This window comes from Aplidium turbinatum, chromosome 5 (genome assembly GCF_918807975.1).
Source record: "Aplidium turbinatum chromosome 5, kaAplTurb1.1, whole genome shotgun sequence".
In the NCBI taxonomy this organism is placed as follows: domain Eukaryota; kingdom Metazoa; phylum Chordata; class Ascidiacea; order Aplousobranchia; family Polyclinidae; genus Aplidium; species Aplidium turbinatum.
The window spans coordinates 24,004,302-24,024,346 of NC_137476.1; the positions used below are offsets into that span (position 1 = coordinate 24,004,302).

At 38.1% G+C, this 20,045-nt stretch overlaps 1 protein-coding gene across 1 annotated transcript; it reads left to right on the forward strand.

The window, feature by feature from the left end:
* The first annotated feature begins 1,426 nt into the window (after nucleotides 1-1,426).
* Nucleotides 1,427-14,533, forward strand: LOC145771049 (transmembrane matrix receptor MUP-4-like). Its single transcript, XM_082582792.1, has 5 exons — nucleotides 1,427-1,457; nucleotides 2,815-2,971; nucleotides 11,392-11,526; nucleotides 13,586-13,712; nucleotides 14,300-14,533. Exons 1-5 carry the CDS (start codon nucleotides 1,427-1,429, stop codon nucleotides 14,462-14,464), a joined length of 615 nt encoding a protein of 204 aa, XP_082438918.1. The 3' UTR covers nucleotides 14,465-14,533.
* The last annotated feature ends 5,512 nt before the right edge of the window (nucleotides 14,534-20,045 follow it).

Genomic DNA, 20,045 nt, shown 5'->3' on the forward strand with positions numbered 1-20,045 from the left:
AACAATTGTCTGGAACAAACCGATATAGTGGAAAATCATCGGGGGAATAGAAGTATGAAGAACCTTTTGAGACATGCAGCACCGTTTAATCATCGAATGGCAGTGAACATGAGCACGTCTGCATATAGTCATCATCAACAGGCTCGGATTTAGGGGGGCAGAGGGTGCAGATGCCCCCTGATGTGGAAAAAATGTGTTTTTGTGTTATTATTGTTATTATTTTTTTTAGCCTTTGAAGTGTCTGCAAAATGCTGTGCAGTGCTGGATTAATGCTATTGTAGACGTAGAGGTGACTTTTCGCACGGGGTCTCCCGATCTAAAAGTGCCCCGGGCCCCCATCAGCTAAATCCAGCCCTGATCATCAATATACCCTAAGAGTTGCTTCAACTTGTAATGGTTAAGCATATTAGCAAAAATCCAATTTACTGTTGCTACGATTTTAATCACATTATACATCTTCAGTGACTTCGCAACTATATTTTCTTAATGTAACATACAGTGGTGCCACATCACAGAGTATAAGATTATCCTCTTCACCCCATCTATCAAGGAGTCCATGAATACCTTGATTCTTCTCTAACACGGAAGGAAATTCATCTGATGCAAAGGAACACGCCTTTGACAGGTCCAAATATGCTTCTGGAAGACTTGCATGAAATTCTCGAAATACATAGCTTATCTATCTCTTTTGTTGTGCCGTGAATGGAATGCAAAGTGAAAATTGCATGCAAATGTTAAAGTCTGGCGTAACTCCCATGATAAACACAGCTACTGTATGTCTGCAATGTCATTTGTGCCGTCAAGTGCAGTAGAGCAGTAGGCTACACACAATCTCTCGACATCAAGAAGCTGGTCATGCAAGTCACTAGACTTGCATTCTACTCGTCGATTAACTATTTTCTTTATTTCAAATAACGTTTTTTTGCTGTAGCCTATTGATTAGGGTGCAGAAAGAATGGTTGAGGGCCGCACGCGGCCAAATCACTGATTTAAAATGTCATATTGAAGTTACTTAAGAACGGTAAACCCAGCTAATAATGCTGTGGGCAGGGAATATACATTGTAGGCTACGTAGCCTACGTACGTACTGCGTAAGGCAGAGTTAGCATACTGGTACCGTCTTTATTTCTAAGATTTGTCCTTATTTCTAAGAAATGTCCTTGTTTTGGCTTGAGTCCTTAGTTTGTCTTTATTTTTCAACAATTACAAAACTTCTATCTTTTTTGGAACATATCAATAAGTATATCAATATCAATCAATTTGAGAAGCATCCAACGCACATCAACTTGACCCTGCTAAGAAATCAAAAATTGAGTACGAGGAAGTTAAAGGGTTGGCGAAGCAAATTAATCTGCCAATGGCAATGAAGGATGAGTTGTTAGATGAGGTCTCGGTTGTTAATGCTCTGCTCTGAAGATTCCAGATAATGTGTTCCGCAAGGATGAACGTGAGGACAAGTAGATAAAGATCTTTACTGGAGACGAATCTTTTCTGTTGCTCTACAAGCTGGTTAGCATCATCTTCTCTCTTCCGGTCAGTAATGCGTTTGTGGAGCAAGTGTTCTCTTTTGTTTGAGCTCAGTGGATCAACGAAATGAAAAGACTTAGTGAAATAACAGTCAAATCCCTACTACAAGTAAAGGTAAATTTAGGCTTGAGCTGCCTTGAGATGCAAAAAATATTTTCTACAAATAAACAGTTGGTACAGATTGTTTCTGGCATGTGATATGTCATGGCTCTTTTAAATTCAAAAAATTGTTCAAAAACGTTTGTTTCGTTTCGTATAAAAAATTAATTTTCGGTTGTTCTTATTTTGGGGTCCATTTCGATGGGTAACCCTGCGTATAAGTTAATAGCGGATCTAGGGAGGAGGCGATTGAGGCGACCGTTTCCCTACAACAAAGAAGAGTAACTGTATTCATCGTGTATGTGCAAAGTTGGAATAATGTAGACCTACACATCATTGTGTTTTGTTGAAATCACCCCCTAACCTAAAGCTACTTGCTGGATCCGCCTTGGTATATGGTATCGTATCTGTTAGCAATGAATTATGTTATTTCAATACATTTTTGGGATATTTTTTATCACAGAACTAATATATTGTTTTCAAAGGAAAACAAACAACTTTTCGCGGTAGGTTAAAACAAAACCAGAGTATGGATGAAATAAGACGAGATGAACTTTATGAGGGCAAAAATTTGAGCAAGTCACTGTTCAAGTGTTAATAAAACTATTAAGAAAAATATCTTAGATTACGGTGAGACATATTCGTTCAACAATGAATCATCTAACAAGATATAGTCGATAGTTTGTGAAGTAGGCAAGAGGGAATATTTATCCTAGGACTGAGATAGCCTCTTTGAAAGCGTAATCTTAAAAGTTTTGAATATTTGCAGATGCTTTGAACTACTGATGCATGCCCAGTCACCAAGATTGACAGTGAAGTTTCCACTTTATTACACCATTGGCGCCTGCGATTTATTAATCCACTAAGAGCTAATGAATAAAGACTTGAAAAAATATCCTTAAAACGAGCTGGCAACGACGCACGCGAAGAGTTCAACCATCGTTGATTGCTTGATCTTGCCATTTTTTTGTTTGCAAAGTTTGAGTGTTTTTCCACTGAGCTATCCCAGCAGACAATATACGTTAGGCCTAATTATTATTGACGCAACTACCACATCAGATTAGTGCTATTTCAACTCCAAAGTGTTCTTTAGGCCTACGCCTTTTGCAAGATTTATTAATTCAATTACACTTTTTAACTTTAATCTTTTTAACTTTATTCTCTTTTTTTTTGTTTTTGTCTTGTTAGTCCTTTGTGGAGTACAAAGTGTTGCGCCCGATAAAACTCGAATTTCTATAACATCTTTCGACTCTCAAGTCCATCACCATAAAAACCTTACTGCAAGTTCTTCAAGATTAAATAACGATGCATCCTATTTAGCTGGGTTTATTGACCATAGAATCAAGTAAGCTTCTTCTTTTGAATGGTTGTTTGATTTTGAATGAAAAAACTTTCAAGTCTGTAAAAATGTGATTTCTAGAAAGATGTAGGGGAAGGCGGGGTAAAACAGACCCTTGATGCAAAATGGACCCCATTTTTCTCAAAGACAAAAATGTTAGCACAATTTTTTTTTACTAAGTTGTGACGAACGTCAAAAACATGTTTCTGTGAAAACATGAGGCGGATTTCATTTTGAACAAAGCAATGAGGAAAGATAATGTGTTTTAGAGGATGATGTAAGAAAAGCCTAGTGAAAGTCGTTGTTAGCTGCAAAAGTTGAAGTGAAGATGAAGTTACTTGTTTGCTAATCAAGTGTAGGAAAATACTTCATTACCTCTTCATTAATCACAAGCAGCTGGAGTATTTAGTTAAGCATTTTTTTTCAAAACTGTTTTATGCGAAGCATGGTTTTAGGGCAAAACGTACCCCTCAAGGACCAGACGAAAACAAAACTATAAAGTCGATTGATTTGGTAAACGTTTCCACCTCGTCAAAAGGGTCCAACGAGGATTTCGATAGCAGATATATATACACTGCCTTTTGATTTCACTTCCAGGAAAAGGAAGGCTCGACATTAGAAACTTTTAACAAGCTTTTCAGCAAAAGTCTGTTCTTGAGAGACTAACAAACGGGTCAAAACTCAAGAAATTTGAGAAGAAGGGAAATTTTCCAAGCAGTCTAAAGCAGCTGATGTTGGTAGTTCTCCTACTAAGGGGTGTTGCTTGCTTCGTAGAGATCTCTACCAAAATCACAATAAAAGGTTGGGTTCAGTGCAGCAAACGTAAAAACTAGTTTCATTGGAAAAATGTGCTGACTGCGCTAGGCTTGGAGACTTTGCATACGACTTGTGTGTAATGAGCATGTTTGAACGATATTTTGCAGTTATGATTTATTTTCCTATGTGTTTGCCTTTAGAGCAGGGGTCGGCAAACTTTCTGTACAACTGGGCCAAATCTACAAACTTCCGGTAACGTGCGGGCCGCATAAAATTCAACCTATAAACAATCGCCACATTATCCTTAAAATCATGGCGCACCTGCAACTCCTATTCCTGTGTCTATTGCACAATGAGACGTGTTTGTTGCCGTTTCACTATCAAACACGTATTAAAACGCAATACATTGTTTTTATTTACTTATCATTTATCAATGTGAAGGATGATGTTGTTTCTGTGTAATGGCCAAGGTGTACTGACAACTTTGTTGATGATATTTGCAATACGTAATTCAAATGACGATCTGACAGGCGAGTGCGAAGTTTATTCTTTGCGTAATTCATTTTTGAAAAAAGCTGCTTACAGCAATATGTGCTTCCAAACATGCACATTACACGTTTTGCATTGTCATACAGATGAGGATAGGTAGATTTCTGGACATGTTCTTTATAAAAGTTGGCAATTGGAACTGAATCGTATTTGGCCTTCAATATGTTGGATGATTGAAGTTCAATTATTTCCATTTGCATCTCATGTGGCATAGTATTGACATCTATTGAAAATGGAAGGCAAATAAATCGAATCTGTTTTTTTTTATTTTTCAAATCGCAAAATCGAGATTCAAAGTTAGTTTGAGTGGAAACGATAAGTGATATGTACTTATCAGGGTTGGAATGTTTGCAAAGGCCAAAATTGGGAAAATGAGCAAAGTTGGAATTGTTTAATTGAGTTTCCCAAAGACGTAGCTTGTTTACGAAGGCAGTAATATGATCATTGATCATACATCTGATTAATAAATTGGTCCTTTCCTTGTAGTTGTAAGTTTAGCTTGTTCATATGAGAAGTGAAATCAGTGAGAAAGGCTAAATCTGTTAACCAATCAGGATCACTAAGTTCATCAATGCCGAAACCTGCATTCTTTTGTTTCAAGAAAGTCACTATTTCGGTTCGCAAATCATAAAACCGTTGTAACATAGCACTGCGACTTAGCCATCTAACCTCGCAAAAATACACCAGATCTTGAGGCACAGCATTCATCTCTTCAAGTAAACTTTTGAATTGGCTGTGGTTAAGGCCTCTTGCCAAAACAAAGTTGATTATTTTAAAGGGGTACTAAAGGAAAAACCTGACTTGGCGATTTTCCACGTTCTTTGTGTTTAACATGCTACCATAAAACGATTTTTAATAAAATTTTGCCCCATTGCGGTCTGACCACCATTGTGCGCGTGCTTTTGTCAGAGCTTTCAAAACGAGATTGGGCCTGAGCAACGAAGCGTGCGACTGTACAGTCTACGTAACAAAAGACTAGCAATCAACCGATCACGCAATAATTGTTACTGCGGGCGATTTGACTGTAGGCTATGTATGTATGTACATTACGTATTCTCGAGCAGTGTTTGCACGTTTTGGTCATTTTGAAAAAAATGAAAATAAATGAAACACTGGGCTTTGGGCCTTGCCAGCGCCATTGAAAACAATTTTTTTTCGGTAATTGTTTTTGAAATGTATTCTTGAATGTTCAGTTTACTCATTTTAATGCTTAATTCCGTTTTGAAATTTTCATTTAGTAGCCTATGTCTTTAACAACAGTAGACATTGTTATGATATAAAATGAATTCATGCGTACATAATGATGAAACTTTAGTTTATGCACTAAAAGTAAGATCGTTCAAGGGCCGCAAAAAGTTTGTCCGAGGGCCGCATTTGGCCCGCGGGCCGCAGTTTGCCGACCCCTGCTTTAGAGGAAAGCGAAGCGAAAAGGACCCTCGGGTCAGTTTGCTCCGCTTGTGGTCCGTTTTGCTTTTGCCGTGTACAAAAATTGGTGAAAAATTAACATTTCTTTGAAAAGGTGCTACTTTCAGCTGTACTTTTTAGTACAAGCATAATTTATCAGCAGGCCTTTTAATTGCCAACTACCTACTAATCAAAAAATGTTTTTGCAACAGTCAAGAAAAACGATTTTTTTTCTTAGGTCAGTTTTGTCTTGCCTTCCCTTAACTAATAATAATGTTATGGTTTTATTTATTGTCGCTCTACAACAGCTAAGGTCTTTTAGCGACAGGGCTCATTTTTAATTTGTATCAGGTTTACGTTGTTATCACATTATTACCCGACTTATTCTCACTGCGTTATGCAGGATAGAACACAATCGGTACCGTTTTTAAAGTCTTCGGTTTGACCCGACCTGGAATCGATCTCAGATCTACCAGCACCAGAGCCGAAGGCGAAACCACTCGGCCACTGAGCCGGTACCTTCCCTTAACTAATGTTATGGTTTTTTATTTATTGTCGCTCTACAACAGCTGAGGTCTTTTAGCGACAGGGCTTATTTTGAATTTATATCAGGTTTACGATGTTATCACATTATCACCCGACTCATTCTCACTGCGCTATGCAGGATAGAACACAATTGGTACCGTTTTTAAAGTCTTCGGTTTGACCCGACCTGGAATCGATCTCAGATCTACCAGCACCAGAGCCGAAGGCGAAACCACTCGGCCACTGAGCTGGTCCTTCCCTTAACTAATGATAATAATTGTCGTGAACTAATACATACTTTATTACGCAAGCTTATATTAGCTTTAACAAACTAAATGGAACATCTAAATAAATATAAACAAATGAATTAAGCTTAGTATACTTCAGACAATAAGATTGTCAACCTGAACCGCACCTCAACATAACAAGCAAGTAAACAGAGTGGGAGCGCCAACTGAACAGTTGCGTTGGCCAAAGGCATTATGCGTGGAACGCGGCAGGAGTTTCTACTGTAGCATACAACGTAAATTACACGACATTCACCCCTTCATAAAAATTACAGTACAATAAATACACAAACGCTCAATTGTAGTTCAGCCTTTTTGGCGGGTTTTTTATACGAACAGAACGCCAGTTTTTCTGTGTTTGCAATTCAACATTAGGTTCAATAGGTTGCGTGTTAATAACCGCACCATCGTCTGCAGAGCTCCTCTCACAGGTAATTTCACGTTCGACGTCATCAGAAACATTTCTAATTCTGGAGTTCACTTCATTCGATTTCTCCACTTCAGCAGGGTTGACGGGGTCGGCAAAGTCTCGTCCTGGCGCTGCCAAGTCTCTGGCAGATACAGTTGCTTCCCTTCCATTTGGGAACTTTACCACAGCATAGTTTGGATTTGCATTCACAAGTTGAACCTCGTCCACTAGTGGATCGTACTTGTTACGTACAAAACGTTTTACCAGTACCTTGTCTTCTTCAGTCAACCACGAAGGTACACATAACCCAAAAGTTGAACGTCGTGGAAAATTAAAAAGTCTTTCGTGAGGCGTTTCATTTGTGGATGTGCACAATAACGATCGAAGTGAATGCAATACTTCTGGAACAACTAATTCCCATTGTGAAATTTCTAAATTTTTAGTACGAAGAGCTAACTTAATTGCATTCCAAACAACACCATTATAACGTTCACACTGTGAATTGCCACGTGGATTATACACTGACGAATGTGTTGTGGATATGCCTCTCTCACTTAAGAACTGTTTTATATCTTTGGATATAAAGCATTTTGCATTATCACTATGCACTACGGCTGGCATACCAAACATGTTGAACAAAGATTTCAAACAAATAATTACAGTATGAGAAGTAGTGTTACTACAAGGAAAAACAAAGGGGAAACGCGAAAATTCATCAACAACAGTTAAAAAGAAATGATTTTTAGTATTTGACGGCAATGGTCCTTTAAAGTCAATACTCAAGCGTTCAAATGGTTGCGTTGCTTTAATCAATGTAGCTTTTGGAGGTTTGTAAAACCTTGGCTTCACTTCACAACAAACTTTGCAATTTGTGACCAATCTTTTCACATCATCTATCGAGTATGGCAAATTCATTGTTCTTACAAAATGTTGCATTCTCACAACTCCCGGATGACACAAATTTTCATGAATTTCTTTCAGTGTGTTCCCAGTTGTACTGGCACAATACGCACGAGATAAAGCATCAGATGCCACGTTAAGTTTGCCTTCGCGATACACGATATCATACGAATACTGTGCCAATTCGACTCGCCAACGCATTATCTTGTCGTTTTTTACTTTTCCTCTTCTTCTGTGGTCGAACATAAAAGCAACTGAATTTTGATCAGTGATCAAAGTAAAATGTCTGCCTAAAAGGAAATGTGACCACTTTCGAACCGCTTCTATTATGGCAGTAGCTTCTTTTTCGATACTGGAATATCGCTTTTCGTTCGAATTCAGGGTCCGAGAAAAAAACGCCACAGGCCTTCCCGCCTGATGTAATATTGCGGACAACGCAATATCCGAGGCATCAGTTTCGACTGAAAAGGGCAAGTTTTCATCTATTACCTTCAAAGTGGCTTCTGCCAAGACTTGCCGAAGTTCGTTAAAACACGAGATAGCTTGATCACTCAGGGGAAACCTATTACTATCAACAAGCGGTTTTATTTTGTCCGAATATTGCGGTATCCATCGAGCATAATATGCCATAAGACCAATAATTCGTCGTAGCTCTTTGGCTGAGGTTGGAACCGGCATTTCTAATAACGACTTCACTCTTTCGCGATCAGGGCTTAAACTGCCATTACTTATTTCATACCCCAGTAAGTTGATCTTGTCCGTGGAGTAGGTGCACTTGTCATTATTGAAAGTGAGATTGCACTTGTTTGCAACTGTTAAGAAATGCTGAAGGTTTTCATCATGTTCTTCCTTTGTCTTACCGCAGACGGTAATATTGTCCAAATAAGCAAATGTGCCTTTACAATCATTGCTCTCGATGATATTGTCAACAATTCTTTGAAACCAAGGTACAGCATTTGTTAATCCAAACGATAGTCTTTTGCTTTGATACAATCTACCATTGGCTTCAAAAGCTGTATAAGGCCGATCTTCCACAGGAATTTCAACTTGATGGTATGCACTTTTCAGATCCAATGTGCTAAAAAATGAATAGTGAGCAATCTTGTTGACCAAATTTTGCATGTTAGGCAATGGATATCCGTCTAACAACGTAAACTTATTGATAGTTTGACTGTAATCAATGCACATTCTTTTCCTGTGATTTTCTCCAGATACCACAAGGACTTGAGCTCGCCATGGTGCAGTGCTTGGCTCAATTACACCTTGCTGAAGATCTTTTTGTATAGTTTCAGTTATAAACCTTTCGTTAGCAGCAGACTGCTTTCTGGACTTAGTCACAATAGGCTTACAGTTGGGCGATAAATGTTGAAACAATCTTGGACAAATATCCGTTTTCACGCATTTTAGTGCCCCCAGATACAAAGGAGCTTCGCTACCTCCAAAGTTAATTTTTACGTGCTTATGCTGAGCCAAGAAGTCCTGCCCCAGAATAACGTCCGTTAACAAATTATCAAGCACGATAAGTTTCACTTTATCGTATTCACGTCTTTGAAAGTAAACTTTAACAGTAGAAAATCCATCGCTTTGTGAAGTTTTTTTTTCACGGCCAAACCAATTTCATTAAACTCCGGTTCGATAGGAATTGCATTCTTTAAAGCAAAATGTTTGCTCACATGACTTAGGGTAGAACCCGTGTCCACAAGTGCTCTTGCAGTAACACCGTTAATACACACAGTGTAGTTAACTTTATTTGGAGCAGAATGTAAGGAGAATAAAGAAGCACTAGACGGATTTTGTGAAATTCGTTTTCTACGAGAACGACACTCTCTTGCATAATGACCAAGATAACCACACTTATAGCACTTACTGTTCTTCGCAGGGCATCTTTCTCTTCCATGATTGTCAGGACAGCCACAGTGGGAGCATTTTTTCTTCAAGTCAGCTGCAGCACAACTTTCATTTAACGGAAGTCTTTCACGCAAAGAAATCTCTTGTTCAGCCGATTCTCTCTGAGAACACTGTATCGTGTTGGCAAATGTTGATGTGTTTCCTTGACAGTAGGTTTGCTGTTGATTTGAAACTAGAAAGGCATCAGAATTTTTCTGAGCAATATCTAATGAGCGAGCTTGATTAAAAATAGCATCGAGGGTTATGGTCTCTTCTCTAATATTTTCCAAGAGTCTTTGACGTATTGATGCAGACAATATCCCTGATATAAAAGCGTCACGAATAGCTTCATTGCGGCAAACTTCCGCGGTTACGGCTTTATAATTGCAATCTCGAGATAGCCGCTTCAAGTTTAATACATAATCATCTAATGACTGTTCTGCCTGTTGTTTGCACGTCATTAGAAAATGTCTGGCAAATATGAGATTATTTGGTTTCACGTATAATCTTTCTAAAGTTCTTATTGCAAGCTCATAAGTATTACATTCACTGATGTAATCGTAAACATCCTTATCAACGTGGGCGATCAAACATCGCAGTTTATCGTCATCACTGATCTCTGGTTCAGCTGGAAATGCTGCAAGAAAATTCGCGAATGTTCGATGCCAATGTTTCCACTCTTTACTAGCTTGACTAGAGTTGGGATCAGCGCTGAACAAACTGGGCTTTATATACTTGCTATCCATCTTCAATTAGTTTGTTAAATTGTCGTGAACTAATACATACTTTATTACGCAAGCTTATATTAGCTTTAACAAACTAAATGGAACATCTAAATAAATATAAACAAATGAATTAAGCTTAGTATACTTCAGACAATAAGATTGTCAACCTGAACCGCACCTCAACATAACAAGCAAGTAAACAGAGTGGGAGCGCCAACTGAACAGTTGCGTTGGCCAAAGGCATTATGCGTGGAACGCGGCAGGAGTTTCTACTGTAACATACAACGTAAATTACACGACAATAATAATAATAATGTTATGGTTTTATTTATTGTCGCTCTACAACAGCTAAGGTCTTTTAGCGACAGGGCTCATTTTTAATTTGTATTCAGGTTTTCGATGTTATCACATTATTACCCGACTCATTCTCACTGCGCTAAGCAGGATAGAACACAATCGGTACCGTTTTTAAAGTCTTCGGTTTGACCCGACCTGGAATCGATCTCAGATCTACCAGCACCAGAGCCGAAGGCGAAACCACTCGGCCACTGAGCTGGTGCCTTCCTTCCTTCCCTTAACTCTTAAACCTATTGACAGTTACAGTTTTTATAAGCATTGAGCAAATTTTTGAAAGCACTTTGCTCTTTAGGCCTATGTGTAATGTAAATGCATCTGAGCAGTCTCATGCCATAGGCAGCGACTTTTTTGTCTTTGAGCGAGAGTCTCACTAGTTTCAATTCAAGCTTATCTGGGCAACAATATTGCCAACTATAGCCTACCGTGGATGAGGAAATTATGTTGCTAGGTGCGTTTCTCCTTACTCTGAACACGACTGTGTTCTTCTGTGCAGAAGTAGCAGATCCGAACACATGATTTGCTTACAAGGAAAAACAAATGTTTTTAAATTTATTTTCTACAGAAGTTTTTTTCAGCTCAAGATGTTTTTATTTCGTTTTTAAAACGTAGCATTTTCCTTTTTTTCAGCTACAATTCGTTGACTCACGGGAAAACGTGTATTGCAAAAGCTTTGGATTTTGTACGCGAAACGGCTCTCAACTCTAACGGTGCAAGACGAGGAGAAACTGGAGTTATTCAGGAGGTTCTCTTGCTCACTGACGGGTGAGAATAACTAATAATAAAAGAAATAAAAATACCCTTTCTGAGCACAAGGTCACCTTTGACATTTTTCATTTGATGTCATAACACTGTCGAACAGCTACTGCCATTAAACCACATAAATTAACGTTACTACAACTTACATTCGTCATCAGTTCCTGTGGAAAGTTAATAGTTTCGTTTCTTCACACCTAGAAAGCTGTCAATCTACTTGTTTGCTATCAGATAACAATAAATCAATCTGGTTCCAGATGTCGTATTTATTAAGTTAAACTTAATGCATAGACTACTGTATTTACTAACATTTCTTTTAGAAAAACATTAAACTAAGCACCACCTTTCTCTATCCAAATGGTAAAGAGAAACGGGAGATTGCTCGAGTCCTTGTTTACGTTTTGCAAAGTTATATGAATAAAACAAAACAACAAAAAAACTAAAAAACCCTTAACTAGTAGGCTACCCAAAATACAAGAAGTGCATGGTGGCTAAAATATAAATATTTTTGGTTAATTTTGAACTGTTTATGACGTTAGTTTGTGTTGAAATGTTTTTTGTCATGCAACGTTTTTGTGTTTTAAATCTTCTTCTTCTCTCGTTTGACTTGTAGTAGCTTAGATTGGCAATGCCTCCTCGTGCAGCCAAGATACGGTAGTTGGGTCCAGTTGTCGAATACCAGTGATTCCACTTGGGGGTCGTAAGATGGAACATTCGTGGAGTATGTGTTGCATTGTTTGTTCTACCGCTCCGCAGACACATATCGGCGAATTATGCAACCCCCACATAAACAGATTAGCTCCAGTACAGCCAACGTCACATCTGATCCTGTTCAATGTGACCCATGCCTTTCTTGAGAGGTCTGCTCCAGGAGGGATGGAGAGTGCTGGCATAACTGAAAACTGGGGAGGGATATGTGGCAGCTCGTTCCATTCTTGGGCCCATGTTTCCATGCAGCTGAAGTTCTTATCCACAAGTTGTGTAGCATATCGATGGAATGGGCGCCTTGATGATAGGCGTTGAGGTCTGACTGGTCCATTTGTTTGGGAGTGACTGTGGAGAAGGTGTTGAGGATCGAGTCTCGCATGTAGAGCCAGTTTGTGAGAGGCTTCTTCCCTACGGACATGAGCAGGAGCAATGCCAGCCAAAGTTGGCAGATAAGCAGTAGGTGTGGGGCGGAGACAGCCAGTGATGATGCGCAAGGTGTCGTTAATGCATACATCCATCTTTTTTGTGTGTCTGCTGCGGTTCCACACAGCTGAGGCATATTCGGCTGAGCTGTAGACCAAGGCTAGTGCACTTGTACGCAAGGTTGATGCTCGGGCTCCCCATCCTGTTCCTGCTAGGCTTCTCAAGAGGTTATTTCGCGAGGTAACCTTGGCACGGAGTGACTCGATGTGGGGTCTGTAGGTCAACTGCCGGTCAAGTTTTACTCCAAGGTAAGTTGGGTTTGCAGTGTATGGTAAAGGATTTCCTGTTAGCGAGACAGACAGTTGACGCTGAGATTCCTGATTATTTAGATGGAAAGCAGAGATTGTTGTTTTCGACGCATTCAGTTTGAGCCTCCACTTGTCCAGATAATCAGCCACCAGTTTCAGATCAGTTTCAAGTTTTCTTTCCACCTCATGCCAGTTCCTGTGAGCATATAGAAGTGCTAGATCATCCGCATAGCCATACTGTTGCGATGTAGTGCATGGGAGGTCACTTATATAGATATTAAATAGGAGTGGCGATAGTGTTGTTTTAAATAAAAGTAGCCTATTCTTTGTTCTGTTTTACAATCGAAGCAAAGACAAAACTTGCATTACAAATTTTCCAACTAGATTAGTTAAGTGTTGAATTTTAAAAGTTTTATTCTGTAGGTTGTATTTTATCATCTCATTATTTCATTTTGAAAATGATGATTGTTCAGTCGCGTTTTTGGTGTGATATAATCTGCAATAGTTAAGAATCGCTTCTGTTGCTTAATCGTTGTAACGACTAATTTAAGCTGTGAAGCGTTTAAGTACCAAACAAAGTATGAGAAAAAAAGGTTTAACATTGATTTACAAGTTTTTTTGTTATTTAGATGTGAGAACTGCATCGCAAAAAGCAGCATCGCCGTTGCTGATGCTGCTGAGCGATTGGAGAAAGCGGACATTGACGTTTACGTCATCGGCATCAAGCTACATCGTGTTTGTCAAGAGCAACTTGATGTGAGTTGATTCGACTGAAATATACAACCTTTTCTTCTAACCCAGTGGTTCTTTATGTGAGTGACAGCTCTCCTGAAAGCATTTACGACTATAACAGGAGCGTTGCTTTCTAATTTGGGCGAATGAGGGCGCTTAGAATCAAAACCGGAATTTTACATAAGCAAAACGAAACAGCATATTTTATTACATTATTTAGTTAGTTAAACCCGTTAAAGCTTTGGTTTGTAATGCACAATACATTGAGTTTAGTTTCATTCCTTTTATCTATTTTTCAACGCAAATGAACAATGCGGGTGCATATAAACATTTAGGTACGTAGGCTAGTAGGCCTATCCAAAACAATTCCAGAATATTGTGCAAATGCATGGAAGTTAGATTCCAAGTATACTCTCCGAAATAAGTATAATTTAATAATTGCTGAGTACGTAGACGCTATTTAGATAAATTTAGTGATATTTGCAAATGTAGAACTGCTGAAAAGAAGGGAGTTTTTTAAACTTATCACCATCGTTTGATGGAAGGCTGAGGTTGACTTTTTGGCTTGACCATTTCAAGCGGTTGGCGAGTAAAAATATTTCTATTTGCAGATATTGGCTAGAGGAGGAAAATGTTTTCACTTCTTCAACATTGTTGACTGGAGGACGGATTTAGACGACTTTATTTCGGGAATAGAAAAACCTCCACCTGGATTTTGTTTGACCCAATTGTATAACGACAGAAGGTCTACCTGTGCCAATCCACCATTTGGTTAAATATAATGGAATGCAACCATTTTTGAGCTTTCTATTTCAAAACTGTATTTGCTTTTAAAAACGCAGCTTTCCATGTAAATACAATATTTGTGCTTCAGATCTCTCTATTCTTACATACACGGAAAAATATGCGTGCAAACTTGTATGTAATACTTATGCCTGAACCACATTTAGCTGTTCAATTCATCAGGCGATAGCTTTAAAAACGAAGGACCGCAGGAATATCTCTGTAGAGCAGCTTACTGTTCTTATCCATTAGACAAATCAAATGCCATATCCGAAGGGGCTCAACTCCGCAATTGACGGCATGTATTTAAGTGTCTTGCCAAAAATACTGCCACATGTTCTTAAACAATGTTAAAGCGGCTCCCTGTCGAACACGCATTCTCACCAGCAGAGGAGTACAGGCGCCAGAGTTTTGGAGTATTTAGAAGCAGGAATATCGGGTTTCGGTGGGAATCGGAGTGGAGCAGGAATCTGATATATAATATTTGGCAAAACAAGAACCGGATTGGAGCCGGAATCGGATTTTTTCCCCAGTTGATACTTTTAGCGTCCAAATGTTGTTGCTGCACTTGGCGCAGTTGTTTTTTTGTATATTTCTCTAGTTTTATTTACTGGCAGTAACTTTTTTCATTTAAAAGTATGCTTTTTCTCTTGACGACGGATCGGGAAGGTATAAGTTAAAATGTAAAAAATATGAATTGTAGTTTATGCTCGAAGTTTGAGTGGAGTTTAGAGTGAATATCCTTACAATATTTGGAACAGGGTTAAACTTAGGAGTCACAGATTTTGAAGTCACAGTGGAGAAAGAGTTCAGAAAACGACTCCATACACCTTAGCTCTCACCTCTCGGCTATGCAGCAGAGATATGTATAGTAAAGTTTTTTGGACTTTTGCCTGTAACTCCAAACCCTACTTCTGTTTTAAATATTTTAGAGATAATAATGCTTATGTATAGAGGGCAAACGAGTAGCCTACATTATTACCAGAATCTATTCCATTGCTGAGTGTCAAGCAGAAATACGATTTAGTATCACTTTTAAAAAATCTTTAGCATGTCTCAACAGGGTATCGAACCATGCCTGCCTATTCAGAGACGGACGCATTAACTACTAAGCCAATTTTCACTCAGATTCCAAGCGCAAACCATAAACAACAATTAAAGTTTTTTATACTATAACTTATTTCTTTGTGGTCACGGAAAAAAATGTCTTTTCAATAAAAAAATGACAGCCTAGAGTAGACAATAAAAACACAGAATTGCACAAAAATAACAGCTGCGCCAAGTGGAGCGTAAATATTTGTATGGTAAAAGTATCAACTAGGAAGAAAAAATCACATTCCGGTTCCAATCCCTTCTCCAGTTTTTGTTAAGAATTTCAGACTCTGGCTCCACTTCAAATCCGGAAGAAAACTAATACTCCGGATCCTAGTCCTAAGTACTCTAAAACTCCTGCTTAGGCTGCTTCTGTAGCCTACACCTCTGCTATGCAGCCACATTCAGGTGACAGGTGATAAAACATAAAAAGAAAAAATGACAACCAAACACAACTGTTTACTGAACAGTACGCAAGTTAACTCTAGTAATATTTTTTTGCTAAGTTACATCAGATACAATTATTATTATTATTAACGCTAGGTTATTTTTAAGATACTGTACAATAATTAATTGATGCTGTCAAGAAAATGAACTACCACCACTGAAATCCTTCTCTAATGATATATCCCTTGAAGGTTTGTTTTCTTTAGAAACAATAGTGTCCGACTGTGCGATACAACATGACGTCATTTATGCTTTGACCTTTGAGTGTAAGTTGATAGCCTTTGCGGTGTGCTTTTGTGTTCATGATACAACGCTGAGAATGAGATACAATGCAATATTTGACTCTCAACTGCATGAAGAATAGGGTGAATTGTGAGAAGAGCTTGTTCGCTTAGAAAACACTTTTTAATTACGCAAAGTGTTAATTAAAATTATGTGTGACGGGAGATTTTTTTTTAATTTGCTTACTAGAAATTCTGCTTGGTTGTTCAAATTTTTCATTTTGTTGTTTTAACTTAACTTCGGAACTTTTTGTGTTGGAACTGCTGCTTTCGTTGTAGAATGACGTTTCTGAGCGTCCTTGGTGCGTTCAGATCCGGTTTCAGATGTTCAGACTTCTTTTGTTGTCTTCGGATATAAATTCACTATGAAAATATTTTAGCAATTTGTAGCGCCAGAGAGCTCTGTCGTCTCTGCCGTCACACGTACACGTCACTAGAATCTTCCAGAAGACTCCGCCTTGAGCGCATAACTGCACGTCTCGGGAATTCAATTCAGCAATCGGGAATTCAACTTCTGTAATCAACGTCACTATGCCGGATTCCTACCTTGGTTCATCGTTATGTAGAATTGCAGTCGTGTTGCGTTGTGTGATCATATGTAAAACTCTTACCAGCTCAGTGGCCGAGTGGTTTCGCCTTCGGCTCTGGTGCTGGTAGATCTGAGATCGATTCCAGGTCGGGTCAAACCGAAGACTTTAAAAAAAACGGTACCGATTGTGTTCTATCCTGCATAGCGCAGTGAGAATGAGTCGGGTAATAATGTGATAACATCGTAAACCTGATACAAATTAAAATGAGCCCTGTCGCTAAAAGACCTTAGCTGTTGTAGAGCGACAATAAATAAAACCATAACATTATTATTATTATATGTAAAACTCGCAATCTCACACTAGTACCTTCTTAAAGAAGTTAAGCTCATGATTTTAAAAATCAATCAGTCGTTTGCTATGTGAAATTTAGTTTTTTGTAGAGTTCTACAACATGTGAAAATCAGAGTGTGTTAAGTTTTTGCTATGTGAAAATCATTAGTTTGTTGAGTTTTTGTTCAATATGAAAAGTCGGTTCTTTCAATATGGAAATCAGTTGAATGCAATATCAAAAGTCAGAACTTAAAACCGGTATCAAGAAATCAGTCTTGGTAATTCTAAAGCAATATATCAGTTTCGTTGTTGCTACCGTTTTCTGTTTTTGGCACTGCCAGGATGACGTTTGGATCAGTTTATTGTTGATGTAGCAGCGACGACATTTCGTATCCAGTTGTTGGTGGTGGAGCTTTAATATTCCGGTGTTTTCCCTTACTTTCTGTGTTGCTGGATCGAAGCTTAAAAACTATAAACAATTACGTTGTGAGCAAGCATTGATCTTCTGAGTTGAGTTAGTAAACAATACAGCAGCGTAATCGACCTCGTGTCCTATCATTCCTTGCCGACCTTGCCCAGGAATGTTGCCATCCCGCTGATGGCTGTGTATGGGTGGATATGCTGAAAGCAGCGTCCGCTACATATTTCGTGATGGAATCAAGTTTTGCAGTTGACAAGTTCTCATCATTCTTCAATCAAGGTGGCTAGTTGAAAAAAAAACGTTAGAAAACACCGGATGTTGAATCATACCCAGACTTGCAACCGCTGCATGCAAAGTAGATTCAAAATTGAAATAAAAAGCTTATATTCCTGAAACCGTTACATACAGTAGAAACACGAAAAAGAATGATCAAGTTAAGTGGACAATGGACAATTTGGACATACGGTATTGTTGAACGAACGTGAGCGTACTTTCTTTGTTGTGGGTAGGCTACGGCTTATGTAAACTTTAAACTTAAATCTAAGAATTTTAAAAAGAGCTGTACTTTTAGAAATCCCTCTCTGAATTTTACACAGATTCTCTAATAGTCTAATTAAATGTGGATCAGTCAACCATGCAAGACAATGGGATAGCTAGAGACTGAAAAGTAATCTTTACACAAATTTACTGTTGATAGTAGCCTATCGACTCTTTACAGAATTAAATTTTGTTATCCCATCTAAAAAAAAGTTTGACTTTTCCGGAAAAATCGGCGTTTAAAGTTTAAATAATCCGTTGGTTAACTGAACGATTGTACCCAACCAAATCAAACGACAACTAATTTTTAGTCACGGCCCAGATCAGTTAGAGAAGCATTTAATCAGCGTAAGTTATAGCTCATCAAATCAAGCTGGAACCAGAACCCCATATCAGGCTTACGATTATGAGTTTCATGTGTTACGGCCCTCAAAGTATACGAAAACATGCGAAGGAAAAACTTGAAAACTTCACAACGAAAAAAGTGTCCAATAAAACTCTTTTTGAAAATATAAAAAAAAGCTTCGAAAACCTATTCTTCATGTCCACTGTCAATCATTTCATGAAGCGCTTTGCTTGTCACATTGTCAGACAAGTCAGCTAGCACAATGTTGTACTTCGTTACTTTTGATTTGTTCAGTAGATTCCTGAACCGATCCATGAACAGATGTGACGTTACCATCATATTATATCAGAATTTCCTGGCTAAAATTTCTGATTTGCTAAATGAATTAAGTGGAAGAGTTCAGTTTCTAGTTATTTCTACAAAATATTTCGTAGAAATGCGAAAGGTACTTTTGACTTGTTTCTCAGTAGAAAGTTTCTGAGAAAAACGTATAAAATGTTCTTAGAAAACAGAAATTATCTGCTGCGATTAGAAAAGAATAAGAAGCCTTGGGCAAGCGCAATAAAGTCAAAAACGCTGACAATACGAAATTGCTTTTTTGTAGGAAGTTCAACTAAAGACTCAGATTTGAAGCAGTTTGTAGGGGTACCCGGACATTTTGCCGAAAGGACATTTTGCCGAAAGACATTTTGCCGAAAGGACATTTTGCCGAAAGACATTTTGCTGAATGGACATTTTGCCGAAACTCATTTTTGTGTTATATGTATCGATATTCTCCACAGTGTGTTTTAGTCTATCGTTCACAACCTTAGTCCTTTCGGCAATTTGTCCATCGGCAAAATGTCTTTCGGCAAAATGTCCTTTCGGCAAAATGTCTTTCGGAAAAATGTCCTTTCGGCAAAATGTCCGTGCACGGTTTGTAGGCTAAAATTTTCTTTCAAAAACGACTTAAATAATAATTGGGTAAAAAAAGCATCACAAATTGTTTATTTTATTTTTTTGCTTTTATGGCTTCTTGGGAGAAATCGAGTTTGTTTGGACAATGCCGATTTATCTCTTGGGTTAACGTGTGTAAAGACATCGGTAGCCTGCAATTTTTTGGATTTGCAAATAAAGTTGTAGGCCTACGGAAATTTAACACGACACTTCAATGTCTCCGATTGAGAGTACGCTTATAATTTTTTTTAAGTAAGTGTTCTTCATTGTTTACAATGTGAGGATTTTTTATACTATTAGGTGAAATTTCTTCAGTGTTGATGCTTCAATTGATAAATTTTGTAACTTTGACACTTGCAAACAATAATGGCTTGTCGCAATAATTAACCTTACCGGTGTAATTATTCCAAAACAACTTTTTTGTGACGCAGTTATGATGACTTGTCCATATTTTTTATCGTCACTGGACACAATTGATATGCTCTTTTTGCTATTGTTTTGTAAGTACATTTCATAACTTTGCAAGCACAATACCAGTTATAGAAATTGTAAGTCACTTTACATGTACAGTAGCTCGTTTTAGTTTGTTTTGTAGCCTACTTTGTGTACTGAAAAGTATTTTGTTCACAAAAAGTATGCTTAGCCTACACATTG